Genomic DNA, 18,613 nt, shown 5'->3' with positions numbered 1-18,613 from the left:
TCAGTTTTACACTTACCAAATGAGGTCTCTTTGTGCACTCACCCTTTGCATTATACTCTGTGTCTCAGTTGTTTACCAAGCCTTGTAATTCTGTTTTGCCTCCTTTTTTGTTTTTATCCAGTTTCTGGTTCCTGCTTAGAGCCTGTTCTGCTCTTAAGTCCACTATTTGCTAATCACATGACCTCACACATGCTTGTTTTCTTACTTTTCTGATACACATGTTAGATTTGTGGTTTTAGATTATTATTTTATCTTATCTATTTATTTATTAATTTATTTGTGGTGGGGGAGGGTTCCCAGATTTTCCCCCTAATTTAGTCGTCACCAATACTCACCCATCCCTTTGGGGCACTAACCAAGGAGGGTAAACACTATCACATGCTTCTTCTGAGACATGTGACGCTAGCCAATTTTTTTCAAACTGCTACTGATGCAATGATGGGGACACTGTAGCACTCTCAGAGGAATGCACTCTTTACTCTATCCGCTTTGTAAGAGATTGCAGACCTCCCTGATTGGTTAGTGTCACTATGATTGATGTAAGCATGTGGGCATTACACCCCCAATGTGTACACAGACATGTGGCTCTAAACACATGTGAATATTTATCAGACCATATATCTTTTTTCTTTTCTTTTTTTTTAATGAAATCTGAATTACTGGGAAAAGTTCACCATTTTTCCCCAAACAAAATATGCGATGAAATTGGTTCTCAGCACATTAAGGTTCTGAGTTACGCTCCACCAATTTGCCACTGTTGGACCCTTGAACATGGCCCCTAACCCTGTCTGCTCCAGAGGCTCCACATAATGGCTGAACATGTTCTCTGACTCCAGCTTCTTACCCTAGATATGCGAAAAATATATAATTTCACTGTGCAGTAATGGGGGCGTGGTGTAATAGTTAGCACTGTCGCCTTGAACCTCCAGGGTCCGGGTTCAATTCCCGGCCAGGCTCGATTCCCGTCTCTGTGTGCATGGGTATACATGTTCTCCCGATGCTTGGCGGATTTCCCCCGGGTACTCTGGTTTCCTCCCACAGTCCAAAGACATGTAGGTTATGTTAATTGATGTTCCGAAATTGCCTGTAGGTTGTGAATGAAGGTGTGTATGACTGTGTGTTTGTGTGTGTGCCCTGCAAAAAATTGGCACACTGTCCAGGGTGTACCCCCCCTTGTGACCTAAGCTTTCTGGGATAGGCTCCAGGTCCCCGTGACCCTGAATACAGGATAAAGCGGTATAGAAGATGAATGAGTGAGTGATGTGGCACATAAATGCTTCATTTTAAAGATAAAGATAAGAAATCAGTTCTTCAAGCTGCAGACAGACAAGGTCTTACAAACCAAATTAGAGTAAAGGAAGTAATAAGCTTTAACATTTCGAACAAAACTGACTAGTATCTTTAAAACTAAACATGCACATTTTCTTTGAACAAGCTGAAGTAGATTAACAGAAAAAGAAAAAAATACATACTGAGAGTGTTGATGCTAGATGTGTTATGTGTACAGATACTTTGTTTAAATATTTTCTAAAAAGAATAGCTATATCTCTATGGTCCCAGGTTCGATCCAGAGGTTGGGTTACTCTGTATGTGGTTTCTATATTGTTCTTCCTGTGACCTTGTGGGTTTTCTCCAACCTACTGAAAACATGCCAGCAGGTCTATTGGTACAAATGTGAGAATAACTGTGTCTGTGTGTTTGGTGCCTTGTGTACCATCCAGGGTGTGATCACTTCTCATGTTAGGATAGGCTCCGAAATCACCGTAACCCAAACAGCACTAAAATGTTTATTGAAACTTGTGAGAGTGGATAATATTTAAATGCATTTCAAATATTTTATAATATTCATAACTGCACTTCCAGTAAAACTTCATGGTAATTGACATTACTTCCCCATATTATTGGTGCTGTTTTAAAGTGGCACCCCATGACCTGTAGGTTCTGAACCAACATGATTCATGTGTGTTTAGGGCTGAGGTGAAAGCTTAGGCCCCAGGCCAGATGGAAGGCACCATTTATACGTGTGTTCCAGCGGTGACACACAGAGTAAGCAAGAGAGCTTACATTAAAACCGCAGAAACCACTCACTCCCATCAACCACAAGAAATAAGCTTGGGGATATCCAAGAAATGTCTACAACTAAAAGAGTTGGCTCAAAGTCTTGGAAAACATTAGTAAACGTTCATCGTTTCTGTGAAAATATTCCAGGACTGCAGCTTGATATAGTTATTCTATGTCTTCATCTATAGCTGTTGAAACAGCCATTTAACAGAGATTACAATATAGTACTTACAATATAGTACAGCATAAACAGTATTTTTAGAACCGAACACATAAAATATACATAAATACTTATAACACATATAATTCATCAAAAGTTAATGAATATAACAATAAAAACCAGTAGAAACATTACTCTACACTTTAAAGTAAGAACAGGAATAGCAAAGTACCAGCAGTACTGTAAATAGGTCCTTAAATAAATATTTGCACCACAAAAAGAATAACAGCATCTTATCGGCACCAAAAATAAGCTATCATAACATAATTGCTGTGAACCGCAAGATGAGCAATGGTCATGTTTTCAGAATCATCAAGCTTTAACCTAAACAACACCACACATATTCCTAATAAGAGTAATGGCACTTTTACTGTTTTAGTTCTATAGTATGAAAATGTGCGTTCTGTTCAACATAAAGCAGCAAAAAAACAAGCTGGCATGTCTATTTCTGATGCCCAGTAATTCCTCATCTACTTTTTATTTTTAGATAGGTTGATGCTGTGAGCACTTTCTGAACATTCACACTCACCTCTGCCCAGGTCGATCTCCGTACAACGATGCTCTGGGTTGCTGTGTATACGGCACTTAAACACAGCTCCAGGAGACTGAACGGATTTACTGAAGGACGAATTTGCCCGAGGAGCCCCGACCAGAATCCTGTACACAGGAATATGAGCTATGACATCTCACAGTCCACTTACCGCATGTGTGCAATAAACAGTATATACAGCAAGGCAAAGTCACATTTAATGGCTAGGTCATCCTTTTTTCTTTTTCTTTTATAATACAGAATATATTTTTATAAGAATTTCAGCTTTCATTACCTAATATTTACATTTAGATGTGTTGAACAACTGAAAACATGGCACCTTTAGTTTGTGACTGTGGTCGTTTAAATCATCAAATCTTCACAGCCCTAGCACTGGCAGAATAGTTTGCTGTACTGCTATGAGTTGCGAAATCATTGCTGTTTTGCTTGTGTCACTATGTCACTGTGTCTGCTTACTAGTCTGTTTATGAGCCACACTTCTGGTGAACAGATGAGGCTATCTCATCTGTTTCTATGTACAGTATAGTGCGTGGTTATTATAATATCATTTGGGCCTCAACCCAGCAGTAACTGTAAGGCGGTTAGAACTGCTGATGTGTATTTTACACTGGTTATAGCACCACACACACACTAGAATCCCACTACAATGTCATAAAATGGCTACAGGTATGCTGCAAACAGACCTTTGTCCAAAACTGTAGTGTCCAATGGTAGTCCTGTGGTGCTTTATGAATGGAGTAGAGTAACAACTAACTGCCACACTTACAGATCTATATAAAAAGGTACCTTAAAAAGTGCTCAGTGAGTGTATGTGTATAAAGTATATAACTTAGTTCAGTGAAACATGTTTCTGCATTTACAATACTACACTACACTTTGTCTTGAGCAGTTCATAAACAGGAAATCGGTAAACTCATTCACCTAGAAGTGATCATTTTCAGCATTAGATTGGCTCACTCATCGTCTATACTGCTTTATACTGTATACAGGATACTTAGGTCACAACACCCTTTACAGTGTACCAATCCATCATAGGGCACACAACCATACACACACTCTCACACACTTCGGGCAATTTGGGAACACCAATTAGCCTAATCTGCATGTCTTTGCACTGTGGGAGAAAACCGGAGTACCCGGTGGAAACCCACCCAGCACAGAGGAACATGCAAACTCCATGCACACAGACCCCGGGCCAGGAATCGAACACTGTTAACCACTTAAAGTCAAATATGTCAAATATAAATGTATACACACTGTCATTTACAGTTCACAAATTATGATTTAAACAATTTGTTCCAGCATCCTTAGTACCTATATATACAGCATATATAACTTATTCCAAGGGTAATGTCATGCGTATAGTTAATGATGTATTTAATTTAGACGCATATAAATAGAGTAATTGTGCTTTGTATAATTAAATGATGTAAGCAGTTATGCTGCAATCACTGCTCTAATGTGACTGTTATTAGATTACATTAGACTGGATTCGATTTAACTTTATTCCAACTGTCTAAAGTACACGTACAGAGCAGAACTGGACTGAAATGAAGTCATGCGCAATAAGTTTCCGAGTGAACAGAAACCGCGCACCGTTAGATCCGCTCCACTCACCATCGTGTGTTATTGTGGAAGTGCTCCAGGACCGAGTAGCCAAAAAACGTCGCATTCGGTCCACGGAAAACCAGGGGGTGTTCCAGGTCAATGTTGTAAGCGTAAAGCAGAGAGAAGAACAAAAACACGGAAAACACATCCAACATTGCGCTTTTCCTCCACACGACCAGCCCGGTCCTCCCGCAGTACATCCTCAGCGCGGTGGAGTTTAATGGAGACGCGAGAAGAACCGAAAGGAACGCGGAGAGGCTCGAGGGTCTCAGCGCTGGACTTTAGAAGCTACATGTAAACTAAGTTACTCTCAAAAGGTTCTTGTTGCGATAGTAAAACCCATTGAAGTAAAAGATAAGCTTATCAGTGAAAATATTCGGAGTTAAGAGATAGCTGCGGCGGGGCATTAGCCTGATCATCTGCCTGGGAGCGTGTTAAAGACAACTGCACGCTCCTGTTCGCTCTCCGTTGTTCAAGTGAGCTCGCGCCGAGACGCACGGGGCTGCGCGCCAGCATCACATTTCACACAGCGCTCCTGTGAGCCTCCAGCATTATAATACACGCCGGTGCTGCCATCTAGCGGAAGTACATGCATACATACAAGCGTGTCTAGGCACACGCACGCACGCACGCACGCACACATACAATTGGCTCTCACTTTACTCTCTTCCTGCCATATTTCCTACTTGCAAAACGCAAATGACAGAAAGCAAGCACATGCAGTACTGTAACTTTCCCTTTCAGCAGAGCTGTTTCATATGTAGTCAGGCCCATAAATATTTCTACACTGACAGTTACTAAATTATGGATATAAACCCAATGTGCAGACTTTCAGTCTTAGTTTTTTGGGTTTTTTTAGCTGAATTTGGTGAGCATTGCAGCATTTTCTGAATCAGGTTTTTGATTGAATTGTAGTCAGTCATCTTTGTTTAAAAGGAGTTTAACAATACATTATTATTATTATTATTAACTAAATCTATTATTCATTATATATATATATATATATATATATATATATATATATATATTTTTTTTTTTTTTTTTTACAAAGTTCATCCATTTTCACAGAAGGAATTGGACAACTGACTGATAAGCAAGAAAAGTGTTAAGTTTGCATTTGGCAGTTGTTCACAGAAATTCTCAATAAGGAATCCAAGGAAGAGCTGATGTAAGAGTAGGAGGAAATAATTAGGCTAAAATAATATCACAGACCTATCAGACATAGCTGAGCAGAGGCCAAATCAACAATTTGGCACATTCCTTAAAAGAATGGAATGCACTGGTGATTTCAGCAAGACTAAAAGCTCTAGAAGACAATTAATGTGGGTAATCACAATTCAAAGGTTTAAAAAAAAAAAAAACAGTTCACAATATCTAGTCTAGTCATGAACAGTGCTGAGAAGGTAGGCAAAGTTAGGTGGGCAAAGTTTATTGTAGAAAAAGTTTATTGTCAAAGTCTACAATTAAGAGATATTGTCATGAATGTTATGTAAAAACACAGAGGGTTTACCACAAGATGCAAACCACTGGCAACACTCAAGAAAATATAGGTTAAATAAAGAAAAAACTTTTAATAAGGGGGCTGCCCAGCTTTGATACAATAGTACCAAGTGTACAGTATAGCAAAGGAAAGGGAGGACTCATGTTCCATAATATCTGTCAAAACATAATGGAGGTAGTGTTCTGTGACGGATGTGTATGGCTGCCAATTACAGTGGGTATTTATTGATCATGTAAATATTGATAGGATGAATTCTTAAGTGCAGAGCTATACTTTCTGCTCAGCTTCAGTCAATTGCTGCAAATCCGACAGGACAAGCCTGTTTGTCACTTACTGTACTTAAGAAAAAACTGAAGGTAGAAAGAAGCAAACCGGCAGGAACTGAAGGCAGCTACAGTAAATGCCTGGCAAAGCAGATCAAGGAAAATAATTGTAACATTTACTTTTGCTCATTTTTCTGATTATTTTTAAGCCTGTAAAAATTGACGTTCTGTAACAAACAAAAATGTTGCCATATTTTAGTAAATTACATTTAATTTAAAGCTGAATGTCTACACTTCTATAATATCTTCATTTATATAATTTAATCCTATTGTGGTGGAGCTTAGAGGCAAAATAAAAAAAGAAGAAAAAGAAAAAGTGTGTCACTCTCCAAGTATGAAGAGTAGAACTCTAGACCTTTGGTCTACTTACCAGTACTGTATATGAAAAAATGAGGGACTTGCACACCTGGCCAGGGCAGCCACTTATCCGATATGGTAATTCTTCAAGCATTTAACTGATTTGGAATTAAATCTGAAAGCTCGTATTAATAATTTAATTTGGACTCAATTATACAATGGCAGACATGTTAAATCATAATTTCATCAGTTTCCAAGTATTTATGGACCTATTCCCCACACAGAAACATCAATATAGTGTACATTTAAAATTATTTAATGCAGGGGTTGTCCAACTTTTTCAAACCAGGAATCTGTTTAACTGTAAAATGTATGTTATCAATATTTAAAATACTAATGCATTAACATTGGTTAGTTTACTGGATCTTGTTATTCCTGAAGAAACACATTTTTATATTAAACTGTTTTTAAATAACTTTATTTATTCATTCATAGTAGCTATTTTATTCCCCAGTAATAAACGGCACAACGCAAGAAAATTCACCCGATGGCAATTTAGCACCACTTGCATATCTAAAGACACAGAGAAAACCAGTGGAAACACAAAAAAACACTGAAACTCTATATACACTAGAGTACCCTGATCTTAGGTTTAAACTGGGGACCCTGGGCCTGGGATGTAGATAATTTCGAATTGTCATTTGATTTAAATAAATGTTATTTATAGACCCATCTGTTTTCGAGGTCATTAGATTTAGATATTTAGAGGTTAAAACTAAAATTCCATAATAAAAAATAATGACTATTTATAAGGGTATTTGAGTGATTTCCACAACTGCCTCACAGGACCCCAGGACAGGAGGTACATAAATGGACCATGATTAGTTTGTAAAGCTTTAAAGATGTAATCTTTAAGTGTACATATTAAATGTAGAAAAGGTGTACCCTTAAGATTACCACCTCAGTGACAACAAATGATGCAGTAAAGTGGGCAAAAAGGAAGTTTAATTGGAAGACCATGATTAGACTAGGTGGTTTGGAGAACAAATTGCCTTGTTAGGGTCCATACTTCCTATTAACATCCCTAGGCAGACATTAAGCACAGACTGAGCACATTTAACCCCATACCACCAGGATGAGTCAGCAGCTTCACAAAAGTTGTCCTGTAAGGTTTATTGTATGTAGGGAATAATTCAGAATAGTGCTTAAATGTGCATGATTTTATGGATGTAATAGGCTAATTAAAAATGTTAAATAAATCCATCTGAAAGGTACTCACAATATTATAAAAGCATACGGTAAAGAACAATTTATTAATCGTTTTTAAAGGTAGCTAATAACAGTCACAATATGCCCTGTAGTACAGCTATATAGATTCTTCTTCCCTTGATTTACAATTTACAATATATATATTTTACTCCCCAAAATACAGTAGAATTTTTAAAAGCTGTAGTTACAAAGTCCTAAGAGACTTTGAGTTGAAGAAATATGCATATTTACATGTGCACTAGGCATGGCCATTCCAGCTAACCATAAAGGGGGGAGGGAGAGTGTGAGAGAGAGAAGAAAAAAAATACAAACTTTGGAGAGGGAAAAACAAAACAAAAATCAACTTATTGCACAAATCCATATAAAATCTAGATTTTTTTAAACAAGAAAAATAATCTTACCCAAGCTCTAAAAAAAATCAGATATATTTTTTATTATAAAAACAAACCTAATATCCTGATTCATCTGAATCAGTCTAATTCACCCCATAAGTATACATACTCACAACCTGGTATACATTACTTCTTTCACACAAAAATATATAAAGGTAAGCATTAAGGTAAGTTATTAGCAGTACTCTAGCCCCTCTGATCCATGGTCAATAGCAGCAGGAGAAGAATTGAGCTGTACCTCGGTCGGCTATTTGGAATTCAACCTTACCGGAGCCAAGGCTGTAAAACACAGACACAAGTAAGTGGGAGCAGAAGTTTAGTTACATAAACTGTTTACAAGCACATTTAAAGTATATAACATTAAATAATAAAAAATGCATGTATAAATTCTCTTGATTACATCCTTGTTCAATAAACAAATAAAATGTGTGAAACATTTAAACTGCTATCACAGGAATGAAAACTAGTTCAAATTACTACAATATCTACTAACAATAAGTGAAAAATCAACTTTCAAAAAGTTGATCAATGATTAAAAGCCACAACATCTAAGACCTTCCTGTAATCCCAGAAGCTTTTTTTTTTTATTCTTTACTCTAACTTCATGAAATTAATAAACATAAAAATGCCTAAGACACTAAGGAAAGTGGATCTGGCAGTACTAGCAGAAAAAACTGAGCTGGTTAAGGTCTATGTAAAATAACTTAATTAGGATAGAATGCACTGTGGCATTACAAAACATGAAAAAGGCAGAAGAGTTTGTGTCCAAGAACATTTTATCAGAAAATAAAGCTTACCATCACTCTGGAATCCTCTCGCTCCAGTACTTTCTGTGCCTGATCTGCTGGAAACTTCAGCATGGAAGTGATGACTTTGGCCATAGTCTGTAAAGAAACAACCAATGCTTTATAACATCACTGATCAGATAAGTCATACAGTAAATCTCATACAGTCAACTCTGGTTAAAATAATAAAAATAAAAGCTTTCACTGTAACCATGTTTAATTGACTCTTACAGAGTCGACAAGGTGTTCACTAAAACTAAGTTTTAAACTTCAGAAAAAACACAGTAGAGGTACATTTTAAGAGATTTCCACAAGAAAGAAGTCACAGGCACATCTAAGTGGAATTTAGGGCTAGTCTTTTAAAATACTATTGTGATAAAAATCATATAGATGCACACAATAACATTTAAAAAGCCATAAGATTGCAAACTGTGACCTTAATGGAGAGGATTGAAGCACTGACATTTCACTCCAGAAAACTAGGATGTTTTACAGTAAATGTACTGATTGCACCACGTTATTAGCAGTGGAAAATGTTGGGTAAGTTTTCCACTTTCTCTAACTGAAGAAAATTATTATTGTGGGAAAAGTGAACAGGAGCAGATTAAACTCCCAGACTAAAGCATTAATGCTTGAACTTCAGTAAACTAAAACCTCATGAGAAACTGTAAGGCTTAACAGTTACTTCCCATCATTTGTCTGTTAACGATTAAAACCATGCAGAGGCAAAAAAATGCTAATTGGGGGGGGGGCACTAAATATGGCACTAATTGACACCAGGCCTGCTGCTAAGAAGCTTTGACTATTCTTTTAAATTGGTTCTCATCGTATTACTCTGCACATCCGTCGTCACAGTGAAGGAAACTCTGATGTCATAGAGCTCCTGGTTATTATTAAGCCAGGGGTCCTTGCTGTCAACTAGCTACCAATTAGCTCAAACTTAATGAACAAAATATATCAATTAATGCCCAGCTATGGAGTGGTGTATGTGGAGTTTTGATTTGTAACAAATATAAGAATACACATTTCATAGTTTTCAAGCAGTCATGATTGTACTGTTTTTCTCTCTAAAGAATACTCTATATATACCTTAGTTTCTCTCCCCATCATGTATTCAAACATGACCTTCCGCAAATACTCAAACTCAGTAGGCTCAGTGAAGGGATCAGCATTGTAGTGTGAGGCTTCTGAAAGATAAAATGATTTAGGAATTAGTTAAAATGATATACTATTACTGTACCGACTTTCATACAACTGACAAGCAATGTCTCTGTCTCTCTCTCTCTCTCTCTCTCTCGCGATACAGCTTCTTTCTTGAACACATTTTAGTTATATTGATTAGAACTGAAGCAGAAATATAAATTTTAAATTCTGCAAACTTGATTCTGCTTAGCCCATATTATAACATGGCATTAGTGGAAGTTAACAGCAAGAGAATACCGGCTGCTATAGGAACAGATGGAAAGGAGATCAATGCACAGCTTTGTTTAGATATCTCATTTGCTTATTTTATGCACTGATGCTGGAGCTTTTAGCTCATGCACTGACATTTATAGACAGGAAATGATGGATGGGATATTCATAAATGCTTTAGTGTTGATCAGCTGGCACTGCAACACACCATTTAGCATTTTTATGATACAAGTTTTATAAATACAAAAGTGACATTTTGACTAAAATACAAAGCTGGTTCTATTAATGTGGGTGGTGACTATGCAAGTTTTGGAAAATGAGAGATAACAGCTGGAGGGATTTTGGATAAGAATGAACTTTTCAAATATTCTGAGCATTCTTTGATTTCTGGAATTAACTTTGGGTGTATTTTAGATATTTTTGCATATGATGAAAATCTAAAACTAATTTCAGGACAATTTCCAGTTGTTTCACTTACACTTTACATTGGCTACTTCCTGACATTCCGTTTCACAGTAATGATTGTTAACAAGCAAACACTTGATAACTGGAAACATTCTGCAACGTTTAAGATATGAAGTGTAAAAAAAAAAAAAAAAAGGCATTAAAGTCATTTCACTCCACACGGTGCTCAATTGTGTGAATTAGTCTCACGACAATCCAAGAGCAATTTCTAGTAGGCAAATAAAGCCAATAGTTCTCTGGAATATCCAATAAATGATGACTGCTGATACTCTCTTGGAGTTTTGGATGTGCCAAAAGGGACAAACTGGAGAGAAGCAGAAGTGCCAAGCAAAACAAAACAAGCCTTTGATCATGGAGCGTAGATAAAGGAGAGCCATAAATAAGCTGATCTGCCAAAATGACCCTGACCGAAGCCACACTACAGCCACAGCGGGGCCTGCAGGGAGGAAACCTGAGGCAGTGAACTCGCTCATTTAACCTGCCAAACAACACAGTTCATTCCAAGCCTGCTTTACTGCTCCCACCATTATGAGATAAAAATTGTTTGTATTCACCAACTGCAAAGTTCAAGATTTGCACAACAAAAAACAACAAAACAAGTTTTGTATTAACTACTGTATGCAGCTAGAGACTGAACCACAGTGCTAAACTATTTCACATAGCATTTTTATTTATACACTATGTAAAAGACCATTTAAAATGTTAAAGGTGTAGCAGGTTATTTTTTTTTTTTACCTTTTCCTAGGTGAGTGACCACTGAATTTTTGTAAGCTTTCCGTACCATGTCCTCCAGTGTATGGATCTAGAAAAAACAAAGTCACAAATATCTGTTAAACTAAGCATCAAAACTTAATAGCAATTGCAGAAATCAACTAAAAGTAATGTAAAAGTATTTTTTTTTGGTAATTAAAAATTTTCAATAGACATGACATATAACAAACCCTGAAGAACATTATTATCCAAATACAAACAACTGACAACTGAAACAATCAAGACAGAAACACATTTAAACACCATGTTATGTAAATTAATAAAAAATGTTGCATTGACTGATCAGCTGTTTGGGCATCAGTCAATAAATTAAAATCTCAAAGACTTTCAATGGGCTTAAAGTAAGGACTTTGGTGGACAAATCACTACTTCACAGAATGTCTGTACTATTGACTAATCTCACACAGTCCCCAAAAACCTGTTAGTTCTCTTCACAGATGGAAAATGTTCCTAGATTCATTATAAAAAATAGCTGTGATTTCTACTGTTAATTTAAAGATGGAACTTGCGACACAAGCATGCAAGTCATTGCCAATCATGGTCATTAATTTTATTTCTGACCACATTTCCACTATGTTGACAACTCACCACTTTCTTTTCAGGTTTTAATAATGGAATGGACAGTTCTTATCCCAATAATGTCAGCAATCTCCTTATTTTTTGTCGTTGCAAACCATCAAATGTGACCCTACTAAAACATTTATTTAACTCATGACTACAGGATAGCTCTTTCAATACACTTGTTTAAGAAATAAAAAGCAATTTAAAGTCATTACTTCTTTTATATACATACTGGAGCAGGTCAAAAAACAGAATGTAGTAAATGGCGTGAAACTAAATTGTTAGTATTTTAAATAGCATGAAAGGAGAGCATCCTGAACTATAGAAAAGCTCTTAGTGTAGCTAGATCAACGTATCTCTCCACTCTGATAGAAAATAAAAATGAACCTAGATTCTTATTTAATACCGTAGCCAAATTAACTAAAAATAAGACCACTTCAGAAATCTCCACGACAACATCAAACAATAGTGAGGACTTTATAAACTTTTTAAATACTAAAATTGTAAATATCAGGCATAAAATTGAGGCTTTGAAACCGGACAATGCAATTAATGCAGATATTAAATGAACTATGTCAGATCGGAACCTAGAATACTTTACTCTTCTTGAAGAGAATGAACTAATTTCACTCAACTCTACTGCGAATTCATCAACTTGTATATTAGATTCTATACCGACACATTTTCTTAAACAGTACCAGCAATAACAGAACCCCTGTTGAGAATAATTAATTCCTCAATCAGCATTGGGTATGTTCCAAAATCTTTTCAATTAGCAGTTATTAAACCGATTGTTAAGAAACCTGACCTCGACCCCTGTCAGCTGTCCAATTATAGGCCTATATCAAACCTCCCGTTCATCTTTAAGTTTCTCGAAAAGATAGTAGCGGAGCAGCTATGGTTATATCTACATAGAAATAGCATACATGAACAGTATCAGTCAGGATTTAGGCCTCATCACAGCACACAAACAGCACTCATTAAAGTAGTATGACCTCCTATTGGCCTCTGATTAGGGTCGTGTAACTATGCTTGTGTTACTCGACCTCAGTGCAGCATTTGACACCATTGATCATGGGATTCTTCTTCACAGATTAGAAAATGTAGAAGGAATTAAGGGTACAGCTTTCTCCTGGCTCAGATCCTATTTGACTGATAGTAATCAGTATGTAGACTTAAATGGTGATTATTCTGCATGCTCTCTAGTGGAGTTTGGTGTTCCACAAGGTTCAGTTTTAGGCCCACTGCTTTTTTCCCCTATACATGTTTCCTCTAGGCAACATAATCCGTAAACATGGTATTAGTTTTAATTGTTATGCTGACGACACACAGTTATATGTCTCAGCAAAACCAGATGAGAAAAATCAGCTTACTAAAGTTGAGCAATGTGTGCAGGACATAAGAGATTGGATGCTAATTAATTTCCTTCTTCTTAATCCTGATAAGATAGAAGTTCTAATCATAGTAAATGAAAGACTGGAATTCAGCTTAAAGTAAGATTTTAGATCACACTTTAGATGGTCTTTCTGTTCCATCGAGTGCAACAGAAAAAGACCTCGGTGTGATTATAAATTCCAGCCTTTCATTTGAAGCACATGTAGATAATATTACCAGGATAGCATTCTTTCACATCAGAAATATTGCCAAGATAAGAAATATACTGTCGCTAAACGATGCAGAAGAACTAGTTCATGCTTTTATCACCTTTAGGTTTATTATTGTAATGCCCTACTGTCTGGTTGTTCAACTAGATGCATAAACAAGCTTCAGCTAGTCCAGAATGCAGCAGCAAGAGTTCTCACTAGAACCAGAAGATACAAGCACATCACACCAACCTTATCTTCACTTCATTGGCTCCCTGTGAAATTTCGCATTGATTTTAAAATACTACTCTTGACATATAAAGCATTAAATGGTCTCGCGCCGCAGTATATAAGTGAACTGCTAGTATCTTACGATCCACCACGCCTACTTCGATCAAAGGATGCAGGCTGCTTGTCAGTACCGCGTATTATGAAAACTACAGCTGGGGGCAGAGCTTTTTCTTATAAAGCCCCAAAATTATGGAATAATCTTCCAAATAATGTTCGTGACTCAGACACAGTCTCAGTGTTTAAGTCCAGGCTAAAAACCTATTTATTTAATCAAGCATTTTTAAAAATTGATTTGCCTTAGGTAAAGGAGCAGATCTGGGGGACTCATGGACGTAGAGTATTATGGTGAACTGGTATGTTTAGATGCTATCCTCCTCACTCTCATTGTTTACTCAGGTTTGTTGACGGTGAGGTGATTGGTTGCTTTACATCTCAGGGAGCCCTCATGTCTGTGTTTCCTTCTGGCTCTCTTTTTTACTTATGCTGTTATAGTTAGTCTTGCCGAAGTCTCTGCTTACACTCTACAGTAAATATACATTTACATGACCAGACCTAACGGTTATCTCTCCTCTTCTGCTCTCTCCCCCTCTTTCTCTTCCTTCCCTCCTCCTTTCTCTCCTTCCCTCTCTCTGTCAAGCTACACATGTCGTTCCTGAGCTGCCAGTGATCCAGACTCCCTCTGCCCTCCGGACCTGTCTGACCCATCCTGGTGCCCCGCTTCTGGTTGGAGATCTCGTCACACGGATGCCCCGTGTGTCTCTTTGGGATGTGTCTGGTGTCTGGGGATGGTTCTCTTTACCTAGAAGACGGTTTTGGGCGCAGCTGGTGTTGGCAGCTGTTTCTCTGAGGACTTGACTTGGCTGCGGTTGATCGATAGTTCAAGATTGCAATTGTCTCCAATAATTACCTGGACTCCATATTTACATCAGTTAACATCAACTGTTATAGCTTAACTGCCTGCCACCTAGCACACTGTATAAATGCAGATTAATTTCTGATTTCTGTTTCACCCAAATGAGGATGGGTTCCCTGTTGAGTCCGGTTCCTCTTAAGGTTTCTTCCTATTACCATCTCAGGGAGTTTTTCCTTGCCACTGTCACCCTCGGCTTGCTCACCAGGGACTATCTGACCATTTTGATTTATACACATTCAAATTCCATAAAAACTTAAATAATTCTTTTGATTGTGTAAAGCTGCTTTGGGACAATGCCAATTGTTAAAAGCGCTATACAAATAAAATTGAATTGAATTGAATAGTGGAAAAACTTGTTTTTTACACCAATTTAAAAAGTGAGACTGTCACATATTTTAGTTGCATTGCATAAAACGTAAATGACTTCAAGTCTTTTTTGTTTCAATTTTCATGATTATTGCACAATAATAGCAAAATGGTAACGGTTATTTTCAAATTGGGGTGAATTACTATTCACATAGTATGAACACAGTGGATTTCTCAGTCTAATTCAGTATACACCAAGTAGTGGTATTTTTAACTAGAAATATCAAGGAAGACTGCTAACTTGACAGTTGTCCAGAAGACTATCAACACCACAGAATAAGCCACAAAAAAATTGCTGTTTGCAGAGTGCTGTATTAAAACATATTGTTGGTAAACTGGCGGAAAAGTGTTGTAGGAAAAGGTTTGCAACAGTGATGACCGCAGACTGTCAAGATGGAGCTTTAGAAAGAGTAGAGAATGGCTTTTATGTTTCTTTTTATCTTATGTTTTTGTCTGCTGATAAGCTTTATGGAGACACCAATTTCCTTTTTCAGTAGCACTTAGCACCACAATGCCAAAACTAACAATGTCCATGATATTACTGTGGTTAATTGGCCAGCCAACTCACCTGAAAATCTATGGGGTACTGCAAAGAGAAAGATAAACATCCAAATCAAAAATATAGACTAGCTTAAAGCAAATATGGTCGCAGCAGTGCCACTGGCTACCTGCCCACATGCCATGCTGCAATGAGGCAGTGAACTTGCCTGATGAAGTATTAAGTGCATAAATGAACATATTTTTCATAAGTTGGACATTTCTGTATTTTAAATCCTTTTTTAACTGATTTTAGGATATATTCCTTAATCTACCACCTTAGCCAAATACATTTAAACTTGTTTTTCACAATTCCTGACATTTAATCCTAATCAACATTCCTTATATGGGGTCAGTTAGTTACTTTTTTGTGTGTCAGAGAAAGATTTATTTCAGCTTTAATTTCTTTAATCACATCCCAGTGGGTCAAAAGTTTACATATAGTTAGTTAGTATTTTGGTAACAATGCCTTTAAACTGTTTAACTAGGGTCAGACCTTTTAAGTAGCCTACCACAGGCCTACAATAAATTGCTGGAATTTAACTGAGTCAGGTTTGTACACCTCATTGCTTGCACATGCTTTATTCAGTTCTGACCACAATCTTTTTTATTGGATTGAGGTCAGGGCTTTGTGATGGCCACTCCAATAACTCGACCATATTGTCCTTAAGCCATTTTCTCAGAACGTATGCTTGGGGTCATTGACCATTTGGAAGACCATTTGTAGCCAAGCTTTACAATTCCATGTTGTTTATGCTTAAGTAGTCTTGTTTGCACAGATGAACATGGTACCTTCAAACATTTGGAAATTGCTCTCATGAATGAGCCAGACTTTTTAAAAAGCTCTTTAAATTTTTTAGGCTTTCTTTAACTCAAGGCTGTGGTCATCCCCATTCTTTGTGCACCTTCTCCCACCACACTTTTTGTGTTCAGTTGCCTTTTGTGTCCGCCAGACACGCCAACGTCAAAAATATATACTGTATATTCTGTATCCAAGAATACGGTGTTTGAAGCACAGGCAGTAAGAATAATTTAATAAATTTAATAAGGCTGCGTTTTCCTTTGTATTGGTTTTACCAGCATCAATATCCATCAACATGGCATAAACACCAAAAGTTAATAAACTTTAATTAGAATATATTGAAAACTGTGTTACGAACAGTGTGCTACACCTTATAAATGATAACCCGGGTGTCTTATTTTAGGATAATCGTGCAGTCCAGAAAAAAAATCTGAATGTCGCTGGATAACTTTTAGTGAAAACGGCAGCCACGTATGAACCAGAGGCCAAAGAGGGAAAAGAGAGAAAACCCCTGACGTAGAATTACCCAGTGTTATTATTTATTATTACCTTTTGTGATATAAACAAATGAATCAAAAGTTAAATACAGTTCACACTAATTGGGAACAAATAAATCTTTACAATATATATTTACATGTATTCTTATGGAGATAAAGTTAGAGAGGCCAGATTGAGGTGGTTTGGACATGTACAGAGGAGAGATGGTGAATATATCGGTAGAAGGGTGCTGAGGTTTAAACTGTCAGGCAGGAGGTCTAGAGGAAGACCAAAGAGGAGATTTATGGATGCAGTGAGAGAGGACATGAAGTTAGTTGGTGTGAGAGAAGGAATGCAGAGTATAGGGTTAGATGGAGGCAGATAATTCGCTGTGCCAAAAGACAAAGAAGAAGAATTCTTATGGAAAAGACTGAATCAGTGAACAACCAAATCAGGATATATACTTACAGAACTTATTGTGTTTGTGAACTGAGGTTTTATTGTAACTAAATTAACTGTACAAATCATACAATCAATCATCTCCAGTCACTCCTGGTATAGAGTGGTTGCCTGCCAAAAGTAGTGCAAGAAAGGACAACCAGTGAACTCGCTACAAGGTCATGGGCACCCAAAGCTCACTGAAGCAGGTGAGCAGTAAAGGCTAGATTATCTGTTCTGAGCCCACAAAAAGGCTACTATAGCAAAGATTGCTAGAAATGTTCATGCTGGCTATGCCAGAAAGATGGCAGGACACAGTGCATCAAGGTCTGCAGAGTCAGCAGAGTGTCTATGCTGCACCATGAAATTACCTATAGTGGGCACATAAGCATCAAAACTGGACCCTGAAGCAGTAGAAGTAAGTGTTCTGTTCTGATAAAAAACACATTTTAATTTACATCATGCGGAAGACTAAGTGATTGTGTGTCATAGAAGAGATTGCAACAGAATGCACTAAGAAAAGTACAAAGTTGGCAGAGGCAGTGCTCTGGTCAATGTTCTGACTGAACATTTTATGTGGATGCCTCCCCAAGTACTCCCCATCAAGGCAACGATATTACCTAATGGCAGTGTCCATTACATCCTAACATCCTAAACCACGCACTTGCATAGATAATGCTTTATTAATGGCACCTTCGGCATATTTAAATAGGGTATTTATATAAGGTGTTAAATTTGAGTAATTCTTTCTGCACATTTTTATGCATTTTCTGCAAAGTTTCAGCAAGTCTCTTTAATTGTTTTCTTTGCTTGATGGAGACCCTTCTAAAACAATCACTGTTTTGGCCAAGCAGTGTACATATAATGTTCTCAAAAGCGTACAACAGAAGTGCTAGTACAGGCCACAAGAACCAGTGTGAGGGCCATCATAGTTTAATTATGGTTATTTAAAGTAAAAGTAAACAGATGTGCTGAGTAATGAACTCCAGT

General features: G+C 37.1%; 2 protein-coding genes across 3 annotated transcripts in view; both read right to left on the bottom strand.

The window, feature by feature from the left end:
- itga9 (integrin, alpha 9) overlaps positions 1 to 4,910 on the bottom strand; it is an 80,753-nt gene extending 75,843 nt beyond the window's left edge. Inside the window, exons 1-2 of the mRNA XM_053501857.1 lie at positions 4,449 to 4,910; positions 2,811 to 2,938 (exon numbers count right to left, since the gene is read on the bottom strand). Of these exons, the coding sequence (XP_053357832.1) occupies positions 2,811 to 2,938; positions 4,449 to 4,639 (319 nt within the window). The 5' untranslated portion in view covers positions 4,640 to 4,910. The remainder of the gene's footprint in view (positions 1 to 2,810; positions 2,939 to 4,448) is intronic.
- A 2,944-nt stretch (positions 4,911 to 7,854) lies between these two features.
- The window catches only part of golga4 (golgin A4), a 57,046-nt gene continuing 46,287 nt past the window's right edge, over positions 7,855 to 18,613 (bottom strand). For both annotated transcript variants that reach the window (XM_053501856.1, XM_053501855.1), the window contains exons 22-25: positions 11,620 to 11,686; positions 10,096 to 10,193; positions 9,019 to 9,105; positions 7,855 to 8,500 (exon numbers count right to left, since the gene is read on the bottom strand). In XM_053501856.1, the coding sequence (XP_053357831.1) occupies positions 8,486 to 8,500; positions 9,019 to 9,105; positions 10,096 to 10,193; positions 11,620 to 11,686 (267 nt within the window). In that variant the 3' untranslated portion in view covers positions 7,855 to 8,485. The remainder of the gene's footprint in view (positions 8,501 to 9,018; positions 9,106 to 10,095; positions 10,194 to 11,619; positions 11,687 to 18,613) is intronic.

The sequence above is a fragment of the Clarias gariepinus genome, chromosome 8 (genome assembly GCF_024256425.1).
Source record: "Clarias gariepinus isolate MV-2021 ecotype Netherlands chromosome 8, CGAR_prim_01v2, whole genome shotgun sequence".
Taxonomy (NCBI): Eukaryota; Metazoa; Chordata; class Actinopteri; order Siluriformes; family Clariidae; genus Clarias; species Clarias gariepinus.
Note: the sequence above shows the minus strand (reverse complement) of the source record. Positions and strands in the feature narration are given on the sequence as shown.